General features: G+C 36.7%; 2 protein-coding genes across 5 annotated transcripts in view; one reads left to right on the forward strand and one right to left on the reverse strand.

Moving 5' to 3' along the window:
* The window catches only part of SPAG16 (sperm associated antigen 16), a 1161609-nt gene that overhangs the window by 1045064 nt on the left and 97322 nt on the right, over positions 1-19223 (forward strand). The window lies entirely within an intron of this gene.
* LOC129031787 (prothymosin alpha-like) lies at positions 6922-8120 on the reverse strand. Its single transcript, XM_054478494.2, has one exon. It carries the CDS (start codon positions 7939-7941, stop codon positions 7609-7611), a length of 333 nt encoding a protein of 110 aa, XP_054334469.1. The 5' UTR covers positions 7942-8120; the 3' UTR covers positions 6922-7608.

The raw sequence follows: 19223 nt of genomic DNA on the forward strand, positions 1-19223 counted from the left end.
GTAGATTGCTTTGGAAGTATGATCAATTTAATAATATTTTCAGTTCCAAAAGCATGGAATGTTTTTCTATTTGTTTGTGTCATCTGCAATTTCTTTAATCAGTATTTTATAGTTCTCCTTGTGGAGATCTTTTACCTTCTTGGTTAAATGTATGCCTATATATATATATATATATACACACACACACACACACACACACACACACATATATATATTTGCATGGCAATTTTAAATGAGATTGAGTTCCTGTTTTAGTTCTCAGATTGAATGTTATTGGTGTATAGAAATGTCTCTGATTTTTTGTACATTGATTTTTGTATCCTGAAACTCTGCTCAAGTCATTTATCAAAGTCAGGAGTCTTTTGGAAGAGTCTTAGGGTTTCTAGGCATAATATCATGTCATCAGTGAACAGAGATAAGGAGGATGATGAAATTATCAGGATGTAGAAACTATTTTTTTATGATTCAGCTCCTTGCTGTGCCCTTTAGACTAGCTGGCAATGGTAGTTTTATCGGTAAGTGGAACCTAAAGAAGAAAATCCAACAGAAAACTCATTATCTTGTAATGTCTCAGATTTTATCTATAGTACAGAAAAGGAACAGAGTCTTGTGACAAGGGCTGCATTATCCTGGGGAAGTAAGCAGCAACTTAATACAAGAAAATGGGCTGAAGGGTAAACTGTCTTAATGATTACTGCTGATTATATTGTAAGCCTATTTGTATTTTATTTTTCCCCTTAACTTTATAAAATGTTCTTGGGAAGAGTTTTAGTTTTCCCTAGGCTTGTTCTCTTTTTCAATCTTGAGGTGTAAGAATTAATATGGTCCAAATTTGGCAAAGACTGCTCTAGATTTTTTTTCTTGGCAAGGGGCATAGCCATGGTGTGAGTCAGGATTAGAGGAATGAAATTCTCAGGTAGTAACTCTAAATATTTCTGAGTGCCTAGTCAGGGGTATAGTATAAACAAATTTGGTATTTTTATCTATTATTTTAGTGTAACATTTAATTGAACAGTGAACTGTGAGGTAAATTATAAGCCCTATTAACAGAACTGTGAATCCAAACTTTAAGACCCCTTGTAAAGTGAAGTAAAAATCTTGGAGTACCTATGAGAAAAGCTCAGAAAACCAGTCAGACAGAGGGTGTGTGGTAAGAAATGTTATAGTCAGGAATGAATGTACAATCTAGTCTAAATAAATTGTAGACAAATAGTAAAAGTCCAAATATAATGGACAAGGCTAGAATCTAAAAACAAGTGTAGTATACTTTTTTTTTTTTTTTTTGAGACGGAGTCTTGCTGTGTCACCCAGGCTGGAGTGCAGTGGCGCAATCTCGACTCACTTCAACCTCCACCTCCAGGTTCAAGTGATTCTCCTGCCTCAGCCTCCTGAATAGCAGGAACTACAGGTGCATGCCACCATGCCCAGCTAATTTTTGTATTTTTAGTAGAGATGGGGTTTCATCATGTTGGCCAGGATGGTCTTGACCTCTTGACCTCATCATCCGCCTGCTTCGGCCTCGAAAGTGCTGGGATTACAGGCATGAGCCACCGTGCCCAGCCTATACTTCTGTGTACCATGATTGTTTCCAGTCTCTCACTTTTATTAAAGAAAAAATAATAGTAAAAAATTTATTGGCAAAGTAAGTTTTAATCTTTTTATACATGGCCTGATTATTTGCATAAAATACAGCAAAAATGGTGATTGGCCATATAGGCTCTTTTAAGTTGGCTTTGCTGAAACTTTTTAATAAGGAATCTCAGGTTAAAATTTTAAAAGTCTCTTCAGATTACTCCAGTCAATGATTTATCTATGCCTGTAGATACCTGTATGAATTGGGTAAATTTTTCTCTTTTTGAAGTATCAGAATAACTTGGTGTTTCTGGGCCTATTAGAAAGTGACATTTCTTATTTATTACAGTTCAGTAACTTTGTAAAGAAATTGCATAGACAAGGTACAAGGCCATTTTTAAGGGACTTTTATCAACTCTATAAGTCAACTTTAATTTTTTAAAGTAGTCTGATCATTTCTGAAAACATGTCATTTTAGTCAAAGCCTTGGCAAAATAACCGGTATCTCTAATTGTTTCCTATTATAAAAGAGAACAGATTTTTATTGAACTTATGTAAATAATTAAATTGCCATAAATTAAGAATTCTCACATATGGTTCTTAAATTCTTCAAAAATTAGGTAGAGAGAAAGAAATATGTTTCAAATTTTGCTTACAAATAAACAATTGTTTATTTGTAACAATTTTTATTCAATTGTTAAAAGCTATAAATATCTCAAAAGAAAAAGATTTTCTCCCCTCTGGAAAACAAAACGAAAAGGATCAGTAATCTTTTAAGTAAAATTTAAAAATTATTTTAGTCCTCCATCAGTTTAGTGTTTTGCTGAATGTTGGGTTAGCAGTCCTGATGAACACATCAGCTTTTTAATGAGAGTGCTAGAAGTTTTTTATGAGTCCAATGTTATGATTTTTTAAATTATTAGAAACCTATATTTGAGTCTTTTTTTACAAATTGTGTTAAAGAAGTAAATTTGGACTGTAGAAGAATCAAAGTAAAAGCTAACAATTGTCTATAGATGACAAAAGTCTTAGAATAGTCACAGATAAAGGCATTATTTGACAAGGAAATTTGGTTATTTTTGTGACACACAATTTAACATGATTATCATAATTATTACTGATAACATAACTAAGACATTTAAGAATGAACCAGAAAGAAATAAAAATCCTGAACAGACAAATAACATATAATGCAATTAAACCATTAATTCATAATCTTCCAAGAAAAAGAAAGGCCCAGGAGCGGATGGATTCACTGCTATGTTTTACCAAATGTACAAAGAGCTGACACAAGTCTTACTAAAACTATTCCTAAAAATAGAGGACTAAGGATTCCTTCCTAACTCATTTAAAAAAAATTATTACTCTAGTACCAAAATCAGGCAAGGACACAACAACAACAAAAGCTACAGGCCAGTGTGTCACTGATGAACACAGATGCAAAAATTCTCATGTACCCTAAAACTTAAAATATAATAATAATAAAATTTTTAAAAAAAGTTAGCAAACTAAATCCAGAAGCACATCAAAAAGAAAATATATCATGATCACACGGGTTTTAGCGCAGCGATCCAAAAATAATTGAACATACACAAACCAATAAATGTGATTTACCACATAAATAGATTTAAAAGCAAAAATCATATGATAATATCAATAGATGTAGAAAAAGCATTTGATAAAATCCAACATCCCTTCATGATAAAAACCCTCAAAATCTAGGCATCAAAAAAAAACTACCTCAAAATAATAAGAGCCATATATGATGAACCCACAGCCAACATCATATTGAATGGGGAAAAGTTGAAAGCATTTCCCCTAAGAAATAGAACAACATGGGGAATATCCACTCTCACCACCCCTATTTAACATAGTATTGGAAGTCCTAACCAAATCAACCAGGCAAGAGAGAAAGTAAAGGCATCCAGATTGGAAAACAGGAAATCATTTCCTGGAATACATCCATTTCCTCTAGGTTTTCTAGTTTGTTTGCATAGAGATGTTCATAGTAGTCTCATGATCCTTTACATTTCTGTGGTATCAGTTGTATGTCACCTTTATCATTTCTGATTATATTTATTAGAATCTTCTTTATTTCTTGGTTAATCTAGCTAGAAGTCTATCAGTTTTGTTTATTCTTTCAAAGAACCAAATTTTCATTTCACTGATCCTTTGTATTATGTTTTTTATTTCAGTCTCATTTATTTCTCCTCTGATCATTATTATTTCTTTTCTTCTGCTAGCTTTGGGTTTTATTTGTTCTTGTTTTTTAGTTCCTTGAGGTGCAACATTAGGTCATCAACTTGAGATCCTTCTATCTTTTGAATGTAGACATTCAACACTAAAAATTTTTTCTTAGCACTGAGCTTGCTCTCTCCTGTAGGTTTTGGTATGTTGTGTGTCTCTTTTCATTTGCATTGAATTTTTTTTTTTTATTTCTGCCTCAATTTTGTTGTTTGCCCAAAAGTTATTCAGGAGCGAGTTGTTTAGTTTCCATGTACTTATACAGTTTTGATAGTTCCTCTTGGTATTGATTTCCAATTTTATTCCACTATGGTCCCAGAAGATACTTGCTGTTATTTTGATTTTTGAACTTATTGAGACTAACTTTATAGGCAAATATGTAATTATTTTTGAAGAATGTTCTATGCACAGATAAGAAAAATGTATATTCTGAAGTTGTTGGGTATAATAATCCTTAAATGTCTATCAGGTCCACCTGGTCTAGAGTTCAGTTTAAGTCCAAAGTTTCTTTGTTGATTTCTGCCTTATTGATAACGCTGTCATGTAATGACTGGTGATAGTGCTGTCAAAGTCCCCCACTATTATTGTATTGCTGCCAGTCTCTTTTTGTAGGGCTAATGTAATAGTATTTGTTTTATGAATACTTCAGTTTTTTTGTCTTGGAGATGGAGTCTCACTCTGTCACCCAGGCTGGAGTGCAGTGGCACCATCTCAGCTCACTACAACCTCTGCCTCCTGGGTTCAAGCGATTCTCCTGCCTCAGCCTCCTGAGTAGCTGGAATTATAGGTGTGCACCACCACACCTGGCTAATTTTTTTTGTATTTTTATTAGAGATGGGGTTTTGCCATGTTGGCCAGGCTGGTCTTGAACTCCTGACCTCAAGTGATCCGCCTGCCTCAGCCTCCCAAAGTGCTGGGATTACAGGTGTGAGCCACCACGCCTGGCCAAATACTTCATTTTATGAATATGATGCTCTGGTGCATAAGAATTTATGATAGTTAAATATTCTTGTTGCATTGAACCCTTTATTCATTATATAGTGTGCTTCTTTGTCTTTTATTACTATTGTTGGTTTAATCTCTTTTATGTAACATAAGAAAAGCTACTCCTGTTCACTTTTGTTTTTCTTTTGTATGATATAGCTTTTTCTACCACGTTACTTTAAGACTGTGTCATTACCAATTATGTGAGTGTCTTGAAGACGGCAGATAGTTGGGTCTTTTGTTTTTTGTAATTCAATTAGCCGGTCTATCTTTTAAGTGGAAAATGTATGCCATCTATGTTCAAAGTTAATATTTATATGTGAAATTTTGTTCCTGTCATAATATTGCTAGCTAGTTGCTTTGTAGTCTCAATTATGTAATTGCTTTATAGAATCTGTGAGATTTGTACTTACATGTGTTTTTATGATGGCAAGGATCATCCTTTTGTATCCATGTTTAGGACTCCTTTGAGCTTTTCTTGCAGGGCTGTTCTAGTGTTGATGAATTCCCTTAGCATTTGATTATCTGGGAAAGACTTTAGTTCTCCTTCATTTATGAAATTACTTGTGTCAGGATATAATATTCATGGATGGCATTTTTTTAAAGAACTCCACAAACAGTGCCCTTATCTTTTTGAGTTTATGGGGTTTCAGAAATGCAGACCTATTCTGATGGTATTTTCTTAATAGGTAATGTGATGCTTCTTTCTAGCTGCTTTTAAGATTTTTTCTTTCACATTGACTTTAGATAGTCTGAAGACAATATGCTTTGGTGATGTTCAACTTGTATAGTATCTTCCAAGTGTCCTCTGAATTTCTTATATATGATAACAACACTCCTAGCAAGATCTGATAAATTTTCCTAAGTTTGCCCATCAAATATGTTTTTCTTTTTCTTCTTCTCCCTCAGGAATGCCTATAAGTTATAGGTTTGTTCACTTTATATAATCCAGTATTTAAGTTTTTTTTCCTTTTTAAATTTGGGTTTTTAAAATTTTTCTCTTACTGAATTAATTCAAAAGAGCAGTTTTCATTTTTTAACTTTTAAATTCAGGGGTACATATGCAGGTTTGTTACACAGGTAAACTTGTATCATGGTGGTTTGTTTTACAGATTGTTTGATCACCCAGGTATTAAGCCTAGTACCCATTAGGTATTTTTCCTAATCTCTCTCGTCCCACCCTCCACCTTCCAATAGGCCCCAGTGTGTTTTGTTCCCCTCTATATGTCCATGTATTCTCATAATGTAGCTCCCACTTATAAGTAAGAATATGTCGTATTTGGTGTTCTGTTCCTATGTTAGTTTGCTAAAGATAATGACCTCCAGCTCAATGCATATCCCTGTAAAGGACATAATCTTGTTCTTTGTTATTGTTGGGAACAGGGCCCCCAAAATCTGGCCATAAACTGGCCCCAAAAGTGGCCATAGACAAAATCTCTGCAGCACTGTGACATGTTCATGACGGCCATGACGCCCACACTGGAAGGCTGTGGGTTTACCAGAATGAGGGCAAGGAACACCTGGCCCACCCAGGGCAGAAAACAACTTAAAGGCATTCTTAAGCCACAAACAATAGCATGAGCGATCTGTGCCTTAAGGACATGCTCCTGCTGCAGATAACTAGCTCAACCCATCCCTTTATTTCGGCCCATCTCTTCATTTCCCATAAGGGATACTTTTAGTTAATCTAATATCTATAGAAACAATGCTAATGACTGGCTTGCTGTTAATAAATATGTGGGTAAATTTCTGTTCAAAGCTCTCAGCTCTGAAGGCTGTGAGTCCCCTGATTTCCCACTTCACACCTCTATATTTCTGTGTGTGTGTCTTTAATTCCTCTAGTGCCACTGCGTTAGAGTCTCCCCGACCGAGCTGGTCTCGGCATGTTATGGCTGCATAGTATTCCATGGTATATATGTACCACATTTTCTTTATCCAGTTTATCATTGATGGGCATTTAGGTTGATGCCATGTCTTTGTTAGTTAGTGTGAGTAGTACTGCAGTGAACATACATGTGCATGTGTCTTTATAACAGAATGATTTCTGTTCCTTTGGGGTATATACTCAGTAATGGGATTTCTTGGTCAAATGGTTATTTCTTTTTTTTTTTTTTTTTTTGTTAGAGCAACTCAGCAAAATAAAATTCCTGTTTATTGTTGGACAACATTGTTTCACACATACATCAAACAGGCCAAAAAAAAAAAAATAAACAGCAACTTCATAGACAAAAAAGGAAAAAAAAGAAACCTTTTATCTTTGGCCTTTTTAACCATCTCGTACAAACCAACTACTTATAGTACAGCTAAGTACATACACAAAAAAGTTACTGGAATGCTCAGAATAAGATTGTTTTTCTGTTGTCATTTTTGCTTTTTTTACAAGTTTTTTTTTCACCTTTGAGATTATAATGAACATGGTTACACCACAAGTAAAGTCAGAAGTAGGACAGAGAACGCTCTGAAGGCTGGTTTGGTCATCCGAGATCATTAAAAATGGCTGACCCTAACAATATGTACAAAAATATAAAATGTAAATAAAAAATACAAACAAATTTCCTTTTTAAAGTACTTTTAAGGAAAAAAGCAAGGCCTTGGAAGTTTTGGTTCTTTTTTCCTCCCCTGTTGCAAATTCTCATGGTTTGGGTTGGGTGGTGGAGAGCCCGTGTCATCTGCAGGTGGCACTGCCCACGGTGGGCGGGCGGGCCTCTCTACTCCAAGGTGACCACGTTTAGATTCTGAGATGGGAAGTGGAGGGTGAATAGGTCACGGCGGCCTTTTTTTTTAGTTTAACTTTTCCTTTTTTGCTGTCTAGTCATCCTCGTGGGTCTTCTGCTTTTTGGTATCGACATCCTCATCCTCATCATCTTCAGCTGCCCGCTTGCCCGTAGCTGACTCAGCTTCCTCATCTTCATCTCCATCTTCTTCCTCACAATCACCTTCTTCTTCCTCCTCCTCTTCCTCCCCACCTTCTTCCTCTTCTTCATCTACCTCATTGTCAGCCTCCTGCTCCCCATTTTCCTCATTAGCATTCTCGTTAGCAGGGGCGTCTCTTCCATTTTCCGCCTCTTCCACAACTTCCTTCTTCTCCTTTAAGTCCTTGGCGGTGATTTCGGAGCTAGTGTCTACGGCTGCATCTGACATGGTGGGGCACGCCAGTGATCCGATGCAGGGGATTAAAAAGAAAGCGAGAGTTCAGGGACTCTGGTGATAAAGCTGCCGGAGTCCGCGGCGGTGGAGGAGGTGTGCGGCGGAGGCGGCTGCGGCGAGCAAGGAGGCGGACGAGGAACAATGCAAAGATGGCTTTTCAGAGCAGCCAGTGGGGGTGGTATTTCTTTCTCTAAGTCTTTGAGGAATCACCACACTGTCTTCCACAATGGCTGAACTGTTTTACACTCCCATCCACCATGAGTAAGTGTTCATTTCTCTCCACAACCTCACCAGAATCTGTTATTATTAGACTTTTTTAATCGTAGCCATTCTGACTGGTGTGAGATGGTATCTCATTGTGGATTTTATTTGCATTTATCTGATGATCAGTGATGCTGAGCTTTTTTTCATACGTTCGTTAGCTGCATGTATGTTTTCTTTTGAAACGTGCCTTTTCATATCCGTTGCCCACTTTTTAATGGAGTTCTTTGTTTCTTGCCTGTAAATTTAAGTTTCTTGTAGACTTGTTATTAGACCTTTGTCAGATGCATAGTTTGCAAAAATTTTCTCCCATTCTGTAGGTTTTCTGTTATCTTTGTTGATAATTTTCTTTTGCTGTGCAGAAGCTCTTTAGTTTAATTAGATCCCATTTGTCAACTTTTTCATTTTGTTGCAATTGCTTTTGGTGTCTTCATCATGAAATCTTTGCCTGTGCCTATGTCCTTAATGGTATTGCCTAGGCTCTCTTCCTTGGATTTTATAGTTTTGGGTTTTACATTTAAGTCTTTAATGTATCTTGAATTAATTTTTGTATATACTATAAGGAAGAGATTCAGTTTCAATCTTCTGCATATGCCTCACCAGTTATCCTAGCACCATTTATTGAATAGGGAACCTTTTCCTTATTGCTTGTTTTTGTCACATTTGTCAAAGATCAGATAGTTGTAGCCATTCAGTCTTATTTCTTGGTTCTTGATTCTATAAAAATAGATATTGATTCTTGGTTCTTGATTCTATAAAAGATAAAAGAATGTGTCTATTCTTTTACCAGAACCATGCTGTTTTGGTTACCATAGCCCTGAAGTATAGTTTGAAAGCTGGTATCATGATGCCTCCAGGTTTGTTGTTTTTGCTTTGGATTGCCTTGTCAGTTTGGGCTCTTTTTTGGTTCTATCTGAATTTTAAAATAGTTTTTTTTCTAGTTCTTTGAAGAATGTCACTGGTAGTATGATAGGAATAGCATTTAATTTATAAATTGCTTTGGGCAGTATAACCATTTTAATGATATTGATTCTTTCTATCCATGATCATGGAATGTTTTTCCATTTGTTTGTGTCTTCTCTGATTTCTTAGAGCAGTGTTTTGTAGTTCTTCATATAAAGATCTTTCACCTCTCTAATTAGCTGTATTCCTAGGCATTTTATTCATTTTGTGGCAATTGTGAATGGGAGTTTGTTCCTGATTTGGCTCTTTGACTGATTTGGCTCTTTCTTGGTGTATTGGAATTTTCTTGGTGATTTGGCTCTTTCTTGGTGTATTGGAATTTTCTTGGTGATTTGGCTCTTTCTTGGTGTATTGGAATGCTAGTGAATTTTGCACATTGATTGGGCATCCTGAGACCTTGCTGAAGTTGTTTATTTGTCAAAAACTTTGGGGCTGAGACTCTGGGATTTTCTAGATATAGAATCATGTTGTCTGCAAATAGAGATAATTTGACTTCCCCTCTTCCTATTCGCATGCCTTTATTTCTTTCTCTTGCCTGACTGCCCTGGCCAGAACTTCCAATAATATGTTGAATAGGCATGGTGAGAGAGGGCATCCTTTATATTGTGCCAGTTTGCAAAAGGAATGCTTCCAGCTTTTGCTCATTCAGTATGATGTTGGCTGTGGGTGTGTAATAGATGGATTTTATTATTTTGAGGTATGTGTCTTCAATACCTTGTTTATTGGAGAGTTTTTAGCATGGATGGATGTTGAATTTTATTGAAAGCCTTTTCTGCATCTATTGAGATAATCGAGTTTTTGTCTTTAGTTCTGTTTATGTGATAAATCACAGTTTCTTAATTTGTGTGTGTTGAACTTGCATGCATCTCAGGGATAATGCTGACTTGATCTTGGTGGACAAACTTTCTGATGGCTGCTAGATTGCCAGTATTTGTTTAGGATTTTTGTATCAATATTCATCAGGGATATTGGCCCGAAGTTTTGTTTTTTGTTTTGTTTTGTTTTGTTTTGTTTTGTTATTGTAACCCTGACAGGCTTTGGGATCAGGATGATGGTGGCCTCATAGAATGAATTAGGGAGGAGTCCCTCCCCTCAGTTTTTTGGAATGGTTTCAGTAGGAATGGCACTAGCTCTTCTTTGTACATCTGGTAGAATTCAGCTGTGAATCCGTCTAGTTCTGGGATTTTTTTGGTTAGTAGGTTATTTATTGTTGCCTTGATTTCAGAACTCATTATTGGTCTGTTCAGGGATTCAGTTTCTTCCTGGTTCAGTCTTGGGAAGAGGTATATGTCCAGGAATTTATCCATTTCTTCTACATTTTCTAGTTTATGTGCATAGAGGTGTTCATAATGTTCTCTGATGTTTGTTTGTATTTCTGTGGGGTCAATGGTAATATTCCCCTTTTTTGTTTCTGATTGTGATTATTTGATCTTCTCTCTTTTCATCTTTATTAGTCTAGCTAGCAGTCTATCTATTTTATTAATTTTTTCCAAAAAAAAAGCTCCTGGTTCATTGATCTTTTGAATGGTTTTTCATGTCTCAATCTCCTTCAGTTCAGCTCTGATTCTGGTTCTTTCCTGTTTTCTGCTAGCTTTAGGATTTGTTTGCCCTTGGTTCTCTAATTCTTGTAGTTGTGATATCAGGTTGTTAACTTGAGATCTTTCTAACTTTTTGATATGGGCATTTTAGTGCTATAAATTTCCCTCTTAACACTGCCTTGGCTGTGTCCCAGAGATTCTGATATGTTGTATCTTTGTTCTCACTAGTCTCAAAGAACTTCTTGACTTCTACCTTAATTTCATTATTTACCCAAAAGTCATTCAGGAGCAGGTTATTCAGTTTCCACGTAATTGTATGTTTTTGAACAAATTTCTTAATCTTGATTTCTAATTTGATTGTGCTATGGTCTGAGAGAGTGGTTGCTATGATTACTGTTCTTTTGCATTTTCTGAGGAGTGTTTTACTTCCAATTATGTATTTTACAGTATGTGCCATATTGCAATGAAAAGAATGTATATCTGTTGTTTCTGTGTGGAGAGTTATGTAGATATCTATCAGGTACATTTGATCCAGTGCTGAGTTCAGGTCCTGAATATCTTTGTTAATTTTCTGTCTCAATTATCTGTCTAATATCATCAATGGGGTATTGATGTCTCCCACTATTATTGTATGGGAGTCTATGTCTCTTTGAAGGTCCCTAAGAATGTGCTTTATGAATCTGGGTCCTCCTGTGTTGGGTGCATATATATTTAGGATAGTTAGCTCTTCTTGTTGAGTTTTAACCCTTTACCATTATGTAATGCCCTTTTGTGTCCTTTTTGATCTTTGTTGGTTTAAAGTCTGTTTTGTCTAAAATTAGGATTGCAACTCCTCCTTTTGTCTATTTTCCATTTTCTTGGTAGGTTTTTCTCTATCCCTTTATTTTGAGCCTATTTGGGTCATTGCATGTGAGATGGATCTATTGAAGACAGAATACCATTGTGTCTTGGCTCTTTATCCAGCTTGCCACTCTATGTCTTTTACTTGGGGCATTTAGTCCATTTACATTTAAGGTTAGTATTGGTATGTGTGGATTTGACTGTCATTATGGTGTTAGCTGATTATTTTGCAGACTTGTTTATGTGGTTGCTTTATAGTGTCACCGGTCTGTGTACTTAAGTGTGTATTTGTAGTGGCTGGTAACAATCTTTTCTATCCATCTTTAATGCTTCCTTTAGGTGCTTTTGTAGGGCAGGTCTGGTGGTAACAATTCCCTCAGCATTTGCTTGTCTGAAAAGGATGTTAGTTCTCCTTTGCTTATGAAGCTTAGTTTGGCCAGATATAAAATTCTGGTTTGGAATTTCTTTTTTTTTTTAAGAATGTTGAATATTGGCCCCCATTCTCTGCTGGTTTGTAGAGTTTCAGCTGAGATGTCCATTATTAGTCTGAGGCTTCCCTTTGTAGGTGACGTGGACTTTCCCTCCAGCTGCCTTTAACATTTGTTTTTTCATTTTGACCTTGGAGCATATGAAGATTATGTGTCTTGGGGATGATCTTCTTGTGGAGTGTCTTACTGAGGTTCTCTGCATTTCCTGAATTTAAATGTTGCCCTGCCTAGCTAGGTTGAGGAAGTTCTCATGGATGATATCCTGAAATACGTTTTCCCAGTTGGTTTCATTCTCCCCATCTCTTTCAGGTACACCAAGACATTGTACATTTGGTCTATTTACATAATCCCATATGTCTCAGAGGTTTTGTTCATTCCTTTTCATTCTTTTTTTTTCTCTAGTCTTCTCTGCCTGTCTTATTTAAGAAAGCCAGGCTTCAAGCTTTGAGATTCTTTTCTCCACTTGGCCTATTCTGCTATTAATGCTATTAATACTTGTAATTGCATTATGAAATTCTTGTTTTTTAGCTCTGTCAGGGTGGCTATGTTCTTCTCTATACTGGTCATTTTGTCTGTCATCTCCCATAATGTTTTATCATTATTTTTAGCTTCCTTGCATTGGGTTACAATGTACTCCTATAGCTCAGTGTACTTCCTTTCCATTCAAATTCTAAATTCTACTTCTGTCAGTCATTTCAGCCATCTCAGCCTCAGCCTGGCTTTAAACCCTCTCTGAAGAGGTGATGCAATCATTCGGAGAAAAGAAGGTACTCTGGCTTTTTGAGTTTTTGGTATTCTTATGCTGATTCTTTCTCATGTTTGTGGGCCTATCTACCTTCAATCTTTGAGGTTGCTGACCTTTGGATAGGTTTTTTTTTTTTTTTCCTTTTATCCTATTTGATGACCTTGAGGGTTTGATTGTGTTATAAGGTGGAGTCAGCTGACTAGCTTCATTTCTGGGAGATTTTAGGGGGCCAACACTCAGCTCTCAACCTTTGGACTCTGTACTATAATTCTGGGGGACTTCTATTGGGCCCCAACTTTGTTCTCTGGTTTGAACCTTGAGGTTTGGAGTTCACTTTGCTGGGGGAACCAAAGTGTGGCAGCTGCAGCAAAGTGCTAGTGGATGCAGGGGTTCCTGCCTCCCTGACACATTCACCACAGTGGTAGAGGCAAAGCAGCAGCTGGGACAGCAGGTTGTGGGGTGTCCTGCTGGAGACTGTTTGCGCTGTTACATTAGAGGTGATGTTGGCTGGTTTATTTTTTGTTGGTTTTCAACTTTCTCTTGGATCTCATTGAGCTTCCTTATAGTCTATATTTCTAATTTTTTATCTGTCATTTTCAAATTTTCATTCTATTGAGGATCCATTGCCATAGAAGTAGTGTGATCTTTTGGAGGTGTCAAAGCACTCTTTTTACACTGCTGGAGTTATTGAGCTGATTCCTTCTCTTCTAAAGAAACCGTCATTTTCTTTCCTTTTTTTTTTTTGAAATTGCTATTGTTTGCAAGGGACTTTATATTTATTTTTTCCTCCCTGGAAGGTGTGACTGTAGTACATATTTTGTATGATCATTTGGCTTCTGGGTGCTTTTAGACAACCGAGGCTCTGTATGAATTCATTGGTTATAGATAGCTTTTGTGTGGTGGCTTTCTCAAATTCTGCTTGTTGTAGCTATACATTGGGCATATGAGCCAACTCACTCTCTTCTAGGAGGCCAGGAATACAGGGATCTCAGGTAGCTGATGTCCTCCCTAGCACTGTGTCCTCCTAGCACTGTGTCCTTCTGTCAGCCAGTTTTTGTTTTGTTTTGTTTTGTTTTGTTTTTTGGTGAAGTTTGGTCTCCAGTAGGTGGTGCCAGAGCCGGTTTCCCTTTGGATACTGAGATGATGAGTGGAAGCACCCGCCCTAATGAAGCTCATGGAGGGAGTTTGTGGTGGGATGCACTGAGGTTTCCAGGGTGGTAAAGAGGGGGCTGCCCCAGCTCCCCATCCTGGGAAGTCAGGAATATGATCCACTTCCATATCATGCCCCATCTCAGGGTTCATGGCCTTCAGTTCAGATAGTCAGTCACTGTCCTTTATCGCCAGGCCACAATGCAACTTAGGTCTGTGAGAAATGCCTGTCTGGTGGCTACTGCTGAAAGGACCTTTCAGCAGAACCTCTTCCCCCAACACCAAGCAGAAGACTCCGCAGTTGGTCCACACTGTTTTGCAGTGATGCTGCCACTCTGTGTAGAAAGGCAGAAATGAGCCCCGTTCTATGTACAAGCCTAAGCAGTGGGCACACCTTCACCAAGGACACAGCTATCCCAAATAATGCTGGAAGGAGGACACTTACGGCAACCTCCAACAGGACAGGCCTTGGCTACCTCTGCAGCAGTGTACGGGACAGTGGGAGATCCATTTCTGGCCACTAGTGCCACCTATCCACTAGGGCAGAACAGTGCCCCCTTTGGAGATCAGCACTGTACCTGCATTTCCTCTGTTCCGTGGAGCGCTTTGGCAGTCTGCACTCCCCCTCTCTCCCCCTCTCTAGGGTCGACACAGTCCGAGGACTATACCTCTAGGGATCCCACAGCTCCCCAGGAACCTGATGGACCTCTGTAGTTGCCAAAGTCACAATGGGTTTTGAGGTTCCCTGGGTAGGTTAATGACCCATAACAGATGCACAAACAGTGTGGTCCCTGCCACCTGAGTCTGAGTTTGGTGTGAGTGTGAGCACACATGGAGGAAATGGCTGCCTGGTGCTGTGCCTGCTGGAAGTTCCCAAATTGCCACCAACAAACAGCATTGCTCTGGGTTGATTGATAGGGGCACCCCGGCAGTTTGGCTGTTAGTAGTCTGTCACACAGGTGAGAGAAGCAAGAGATCCCCCTATTGTAACCTTTTGTCAGGACTCTAAGTTCCTCTGGGGTCAGTCTCTGCCAGATTCTGGCTGCCTTCCTTTTCCACATCCCAACTTCTTTGTATGGGTTCTCCAACAGGTTTCAGCACACTTTCCTCAGTTCCACTTGGATCATGATTATTCATCTGCAAATTTGATCTTCTTTCTGAGGAGAAATGGCATCCAACATCTCTAGTTAACTGTCTGGGGAAAAAAACTAATTTGCTTTCTAAATGTTTCCCTTTAGTTAGTTAAGTTTAAAATGTGATTTCCTCCAGGAAATAATGATAATCTCTCTCTTCTGTGGCTGAAATGTATGCCCCACTCTACATAGCATACTTAGAGTCAGTGATGTGGATCCCACCCTCATACACCCTTACTCTTTTTTTATTTGAAGTAATAAAATAAAAACCTTTATCAAATGAAATGAGTTAATACTGACAGTATATATTTGAAAATGAAAAACTGTAAATTTATAAGCATAAAAGTATCTCCACACTAATAAGAGGAATTATTCAAAGAAAAAATATTTTACATGGATTTTAGTGTGTGAATCATTTCCTTTGTGATGAAAATGATCATGTTTAATGATGTGAATCATATCTTTTAACAGTTATGATAAATCTTCTAAATTCAAACTGAAAATTATATATCAGAGTCTTCCAAATTAAAAACAAAAGAAAAACCCTCCCAGGGTGAGTTAGTAATTTTTAGAGATGTATTATCTCTCAGTTTATGCACTTGAATACCACTCGGTAAATGTACCTGCTGCACCAAAGTATATTTTAGTTTCATGCAGAGTAAAGATAACTCATTATATCCTTTTTATCATTTGAACATCAATGGCTATGGAGAAAATAATTTTCATCTTGGGTAAATTAGCTCATATTCTGAAGGTGTACATGGACCTGACTTTGAGCTGTGTGTATAGAGTTCTTGGTATATTATTTAGTATAGGTCTAGCACATTCCAGAACAGATTAATCATCCTCTAAATGCTCACTTCTCACAAACAGAAACCAATGTATTGACTTCCATGTGCCCTAACCTGCTGAGCTGTGTTGATTTGATTTATGGGAAGTTGATCATTCACACTAATAATCTTTTATCACCTTATGTATGGGGAGCACAAGGCATTGGTTTATTTTTTGGCTTTTGCAGGAGTCTATCCTTAGAATACAACAGTGATTCATAATTATTTTTCTGAAGTATCATTTAGATATTCTAAGCAAAAAGTCTCATACAGTGTAATATAATTAGTACTCTATTTCTGAATGGACTTTCCCTTTCTTGCTTTTTTTGAAGCAGATTATCTAAGCTCATTTCTATTGAGAGAGATCTGCTGACAAAGCATTCAAGTTAGGGTTATCACTGTCAAAATGAAGTGGAAAATGGAAACAACTCGTTTTTTCATTAAAAGCTAAAAAAACAAAAATTCACTTAGTGTAAAAAAAAATGATGACAGGAAGAAAACCAACAAAGCTACCTGCAAATATTTCATTACATAATTTTAAACAACTTAACTATAGATAAAATTGTTTTCAGTAAACAAAATACTTTTTAAAAAAACAGGTAAGTCAAATCAAACATTTACTTTAGTGAAATTGAAATTATGATTTACCTAAGTGCCATCTTTAAGAAAATGAAAATCACAATAAATATTTGTCAATGCTGCAATATATACTAATTATTCCAACTAATACTACTGCTATCTACCAAACTATGTGCATTCCTGAAAGGGCCTTTGTGAAGTTACATTACTTTTCATTAATTTTAAGGACTTTCTTTTCCCTAGATCTTTAATTTACATGTGTCAGAGTGCTCCCCAAGGATTTGATTACTTTTCATTTTATTCTAGAATGTTGAGAAGATATATTTGGGAACATTTATCTAAGCTGCCATTTCATTTTTAGTAAAATTAGGACATAAACATGCAAACATTATACCTTGTTGTAAGGCTTAAATAGGTCAGTGTACTGCCTTGGCACATAGTAAGAGTTGCATAAATATGATCTAGTTTGAAAAGTTTTTATAATTCCTGCTAATTAACATTCACTAGTTTAAAGTATTTCTACAAATAAAATGATTTTTATATTGTTCTCTTTTTTCGCATGATCTCTTTGCAATTCTTCTATCCATATTCTTCTCCAAGTTCTTTGGTTTTTTCTTCTCCAAGTTCTTTGGTTTTTTCTTCTCCAAGTTCTTTGGTTTTATTTCCAAAATAAAAGTCCTGAAATGAACAATCAGATCTAAATACCACATTCAGGATAATGACCATGAGCACTGAATGGCAGCATAACATTTAATGTTTTATTCTTTTGTTTTTAATTTTTAACTGCTTTTTTTCTTCTATACAACTAAACAATGGCTCGTATCTTTATTAGCTGCCTGAAAGGACTCCTAAGTATTCTAAAGAGATTATTGCTAATTCAAAATATATGACTATGCACTGGTAATTATTCCAATTAAATCTACTTAATAGTAGCATTATTGATTTGTCAACTTGCAGCATTGTATTTGTATCTAGGCCTAATAATTTTGTATTTATTTCCAATTTTTCTGTGGTTCAGTGACTAACATTGCATTGTTACTACAAACTAGACGAATTGAAAATCAGCATGCACATGGTCAGTTGCTTCTGAAAATAATTTTAATTTTGCCTTGAGTTATACTTTCTTAGAAATGGAATTATTACTATCCCATGAATATCATTTTTCACATATTTAACATATTTTTTATAAGTTAGTTCCATTTATGTAGATATGGTTGTAGCTGCCTAGCGTTAAAACTTATGGATGACAATTAGCACAAATATTGAGTTACATTTACTTATATAGGATTTCTAAAAGTGCTTTGGGAAACCCCCAGTTTACACTAAGTGCTAACTTTAATCTTGTTTCCAAGTTCTAAAACATGAATGACATCGTGAAGTCTCATTCTGAATTTGTAGTTTTGATATTTATTCAGCAGTAGGAGCAAAGACCCTACAGTCAGTCTCTGTGGGTTTGAATCCCACCCTTATCACTCACTAGAGAAACCTTAGGAAAGTTACTTAACATCTTCTCAAATACCTTGTTGAATTTGGAATGACTGCTTTTAGGATAAATGGAGGTAAGAAAAGAGGATATTCCAATAAAGTGGAACAGCTTAATAAAGGCATGGGCAGGAGACCCAAAGAAGTAATTAATTAAGTTAGGGGATGCACATGGTGTAATAAGTTGGAAATGTTAAAAAAAAAAAAATAGTAGCTAGGTTGAATGGGTTCACATTATGGAAGACATTCTTGAACATCCAGAGAAATAGCTGGGCGAAAGGTACTATAATGAAAGCTGTTTTAAAAACACTACAAGAGTAACTCCATGCATGAGGAAAGAATAAAAAATGAACGCTGTTGAAGCAAGAAAGTAGCTACTGCATTCAGCCTGATGGGTAGTGGAGAAGGTTAAACCAATATGATACTGTATTAAAAAAAAAAAAAGAAGAAGGAATTGGAAAAATATGAGAGAATTCTAAAGAAATAATTGCATGGATGAAAGCTTCTGAGCCCATCACATCCTAGTCACCATTCCTGGTTTCACTTATTTTGTTTCACCATTTTACCATTTTTCAATAGCAAGAGAGGAATTAACAGCTAACTGAGGCAAACATCAGCACAGGGGCAGGGAGCATTAGGGGTGGAGCAGTCAGGGAACAGGAATACCACAGTGTCATCTTGCGTGACACCAAAGAATATAGCCCCATACAACCTATTTCCTCCATCTGTTAACAACATTTCTCAAAACCAGGGCTACTGTCAAATGTATAAATAGTGTTATTTCTAAATGTATTTAACTGATTTAAATACGTTTGCTACTGTTGGTTCCCTTATAATCTCCATTTATAATATTTAAAAGGTTCTGTGTTGGCATTCAGATGGAAGAAAAAGCATGAGAAATTTCATCTTGAATATGAGGTTATCTAAGGAAATAATTCAGTTAGCCTCAGGTGAATTTATTCTTCCCCCCTCCTGCCCCATCTTTTATTTATTTATTTATTTATTTATTTATTTAGAAACAAGGTCTTGCTCTGTCACTGAAGCTGGAGTGCAGTGGCACAATAACAGCTCCCTGCAACCTCGAACTGCCAGGCTCAGGTGATCCTCCCACCTCAGTACTCCGAGTGTCTGGGACTACAGGCGTGTGCCACCATGCCTGGTTAATTTTTAATTTTTTTGTAGAGATAGGATCTCACTATGTTGCCCAGGCTAGTCTTGAACTCCTAGGCTCAAGCAATCCTTTCACTTTGGCCTCCCAAAAGAAGGCC

This window comes from Pongo pygmaeus, chromosome 11 (assembly GCF_028885625.2).
Source record: "Pongo pygmaeus isolate AG05252 chromosome 11, NHGRI_mPonPyg2-v2.0_pri, whole genome shotgun sequence".
NCBI classification, from domain to species: Eukaryota; Metazoa; Chordata; class Mammalia; order Primates; family Hominidae; genus Pongo; species Pongo pygmaeus.

Excerpts from the sequence above, each read along its gene's own strand:
- LOC129031787 (XM_054478494.2), bottom strand. The coding sequence starts at position 7,941 with ATGTCAGATGCAGCCGTAGACACTAGCTCCGAAATCACCGCCAAGGAC.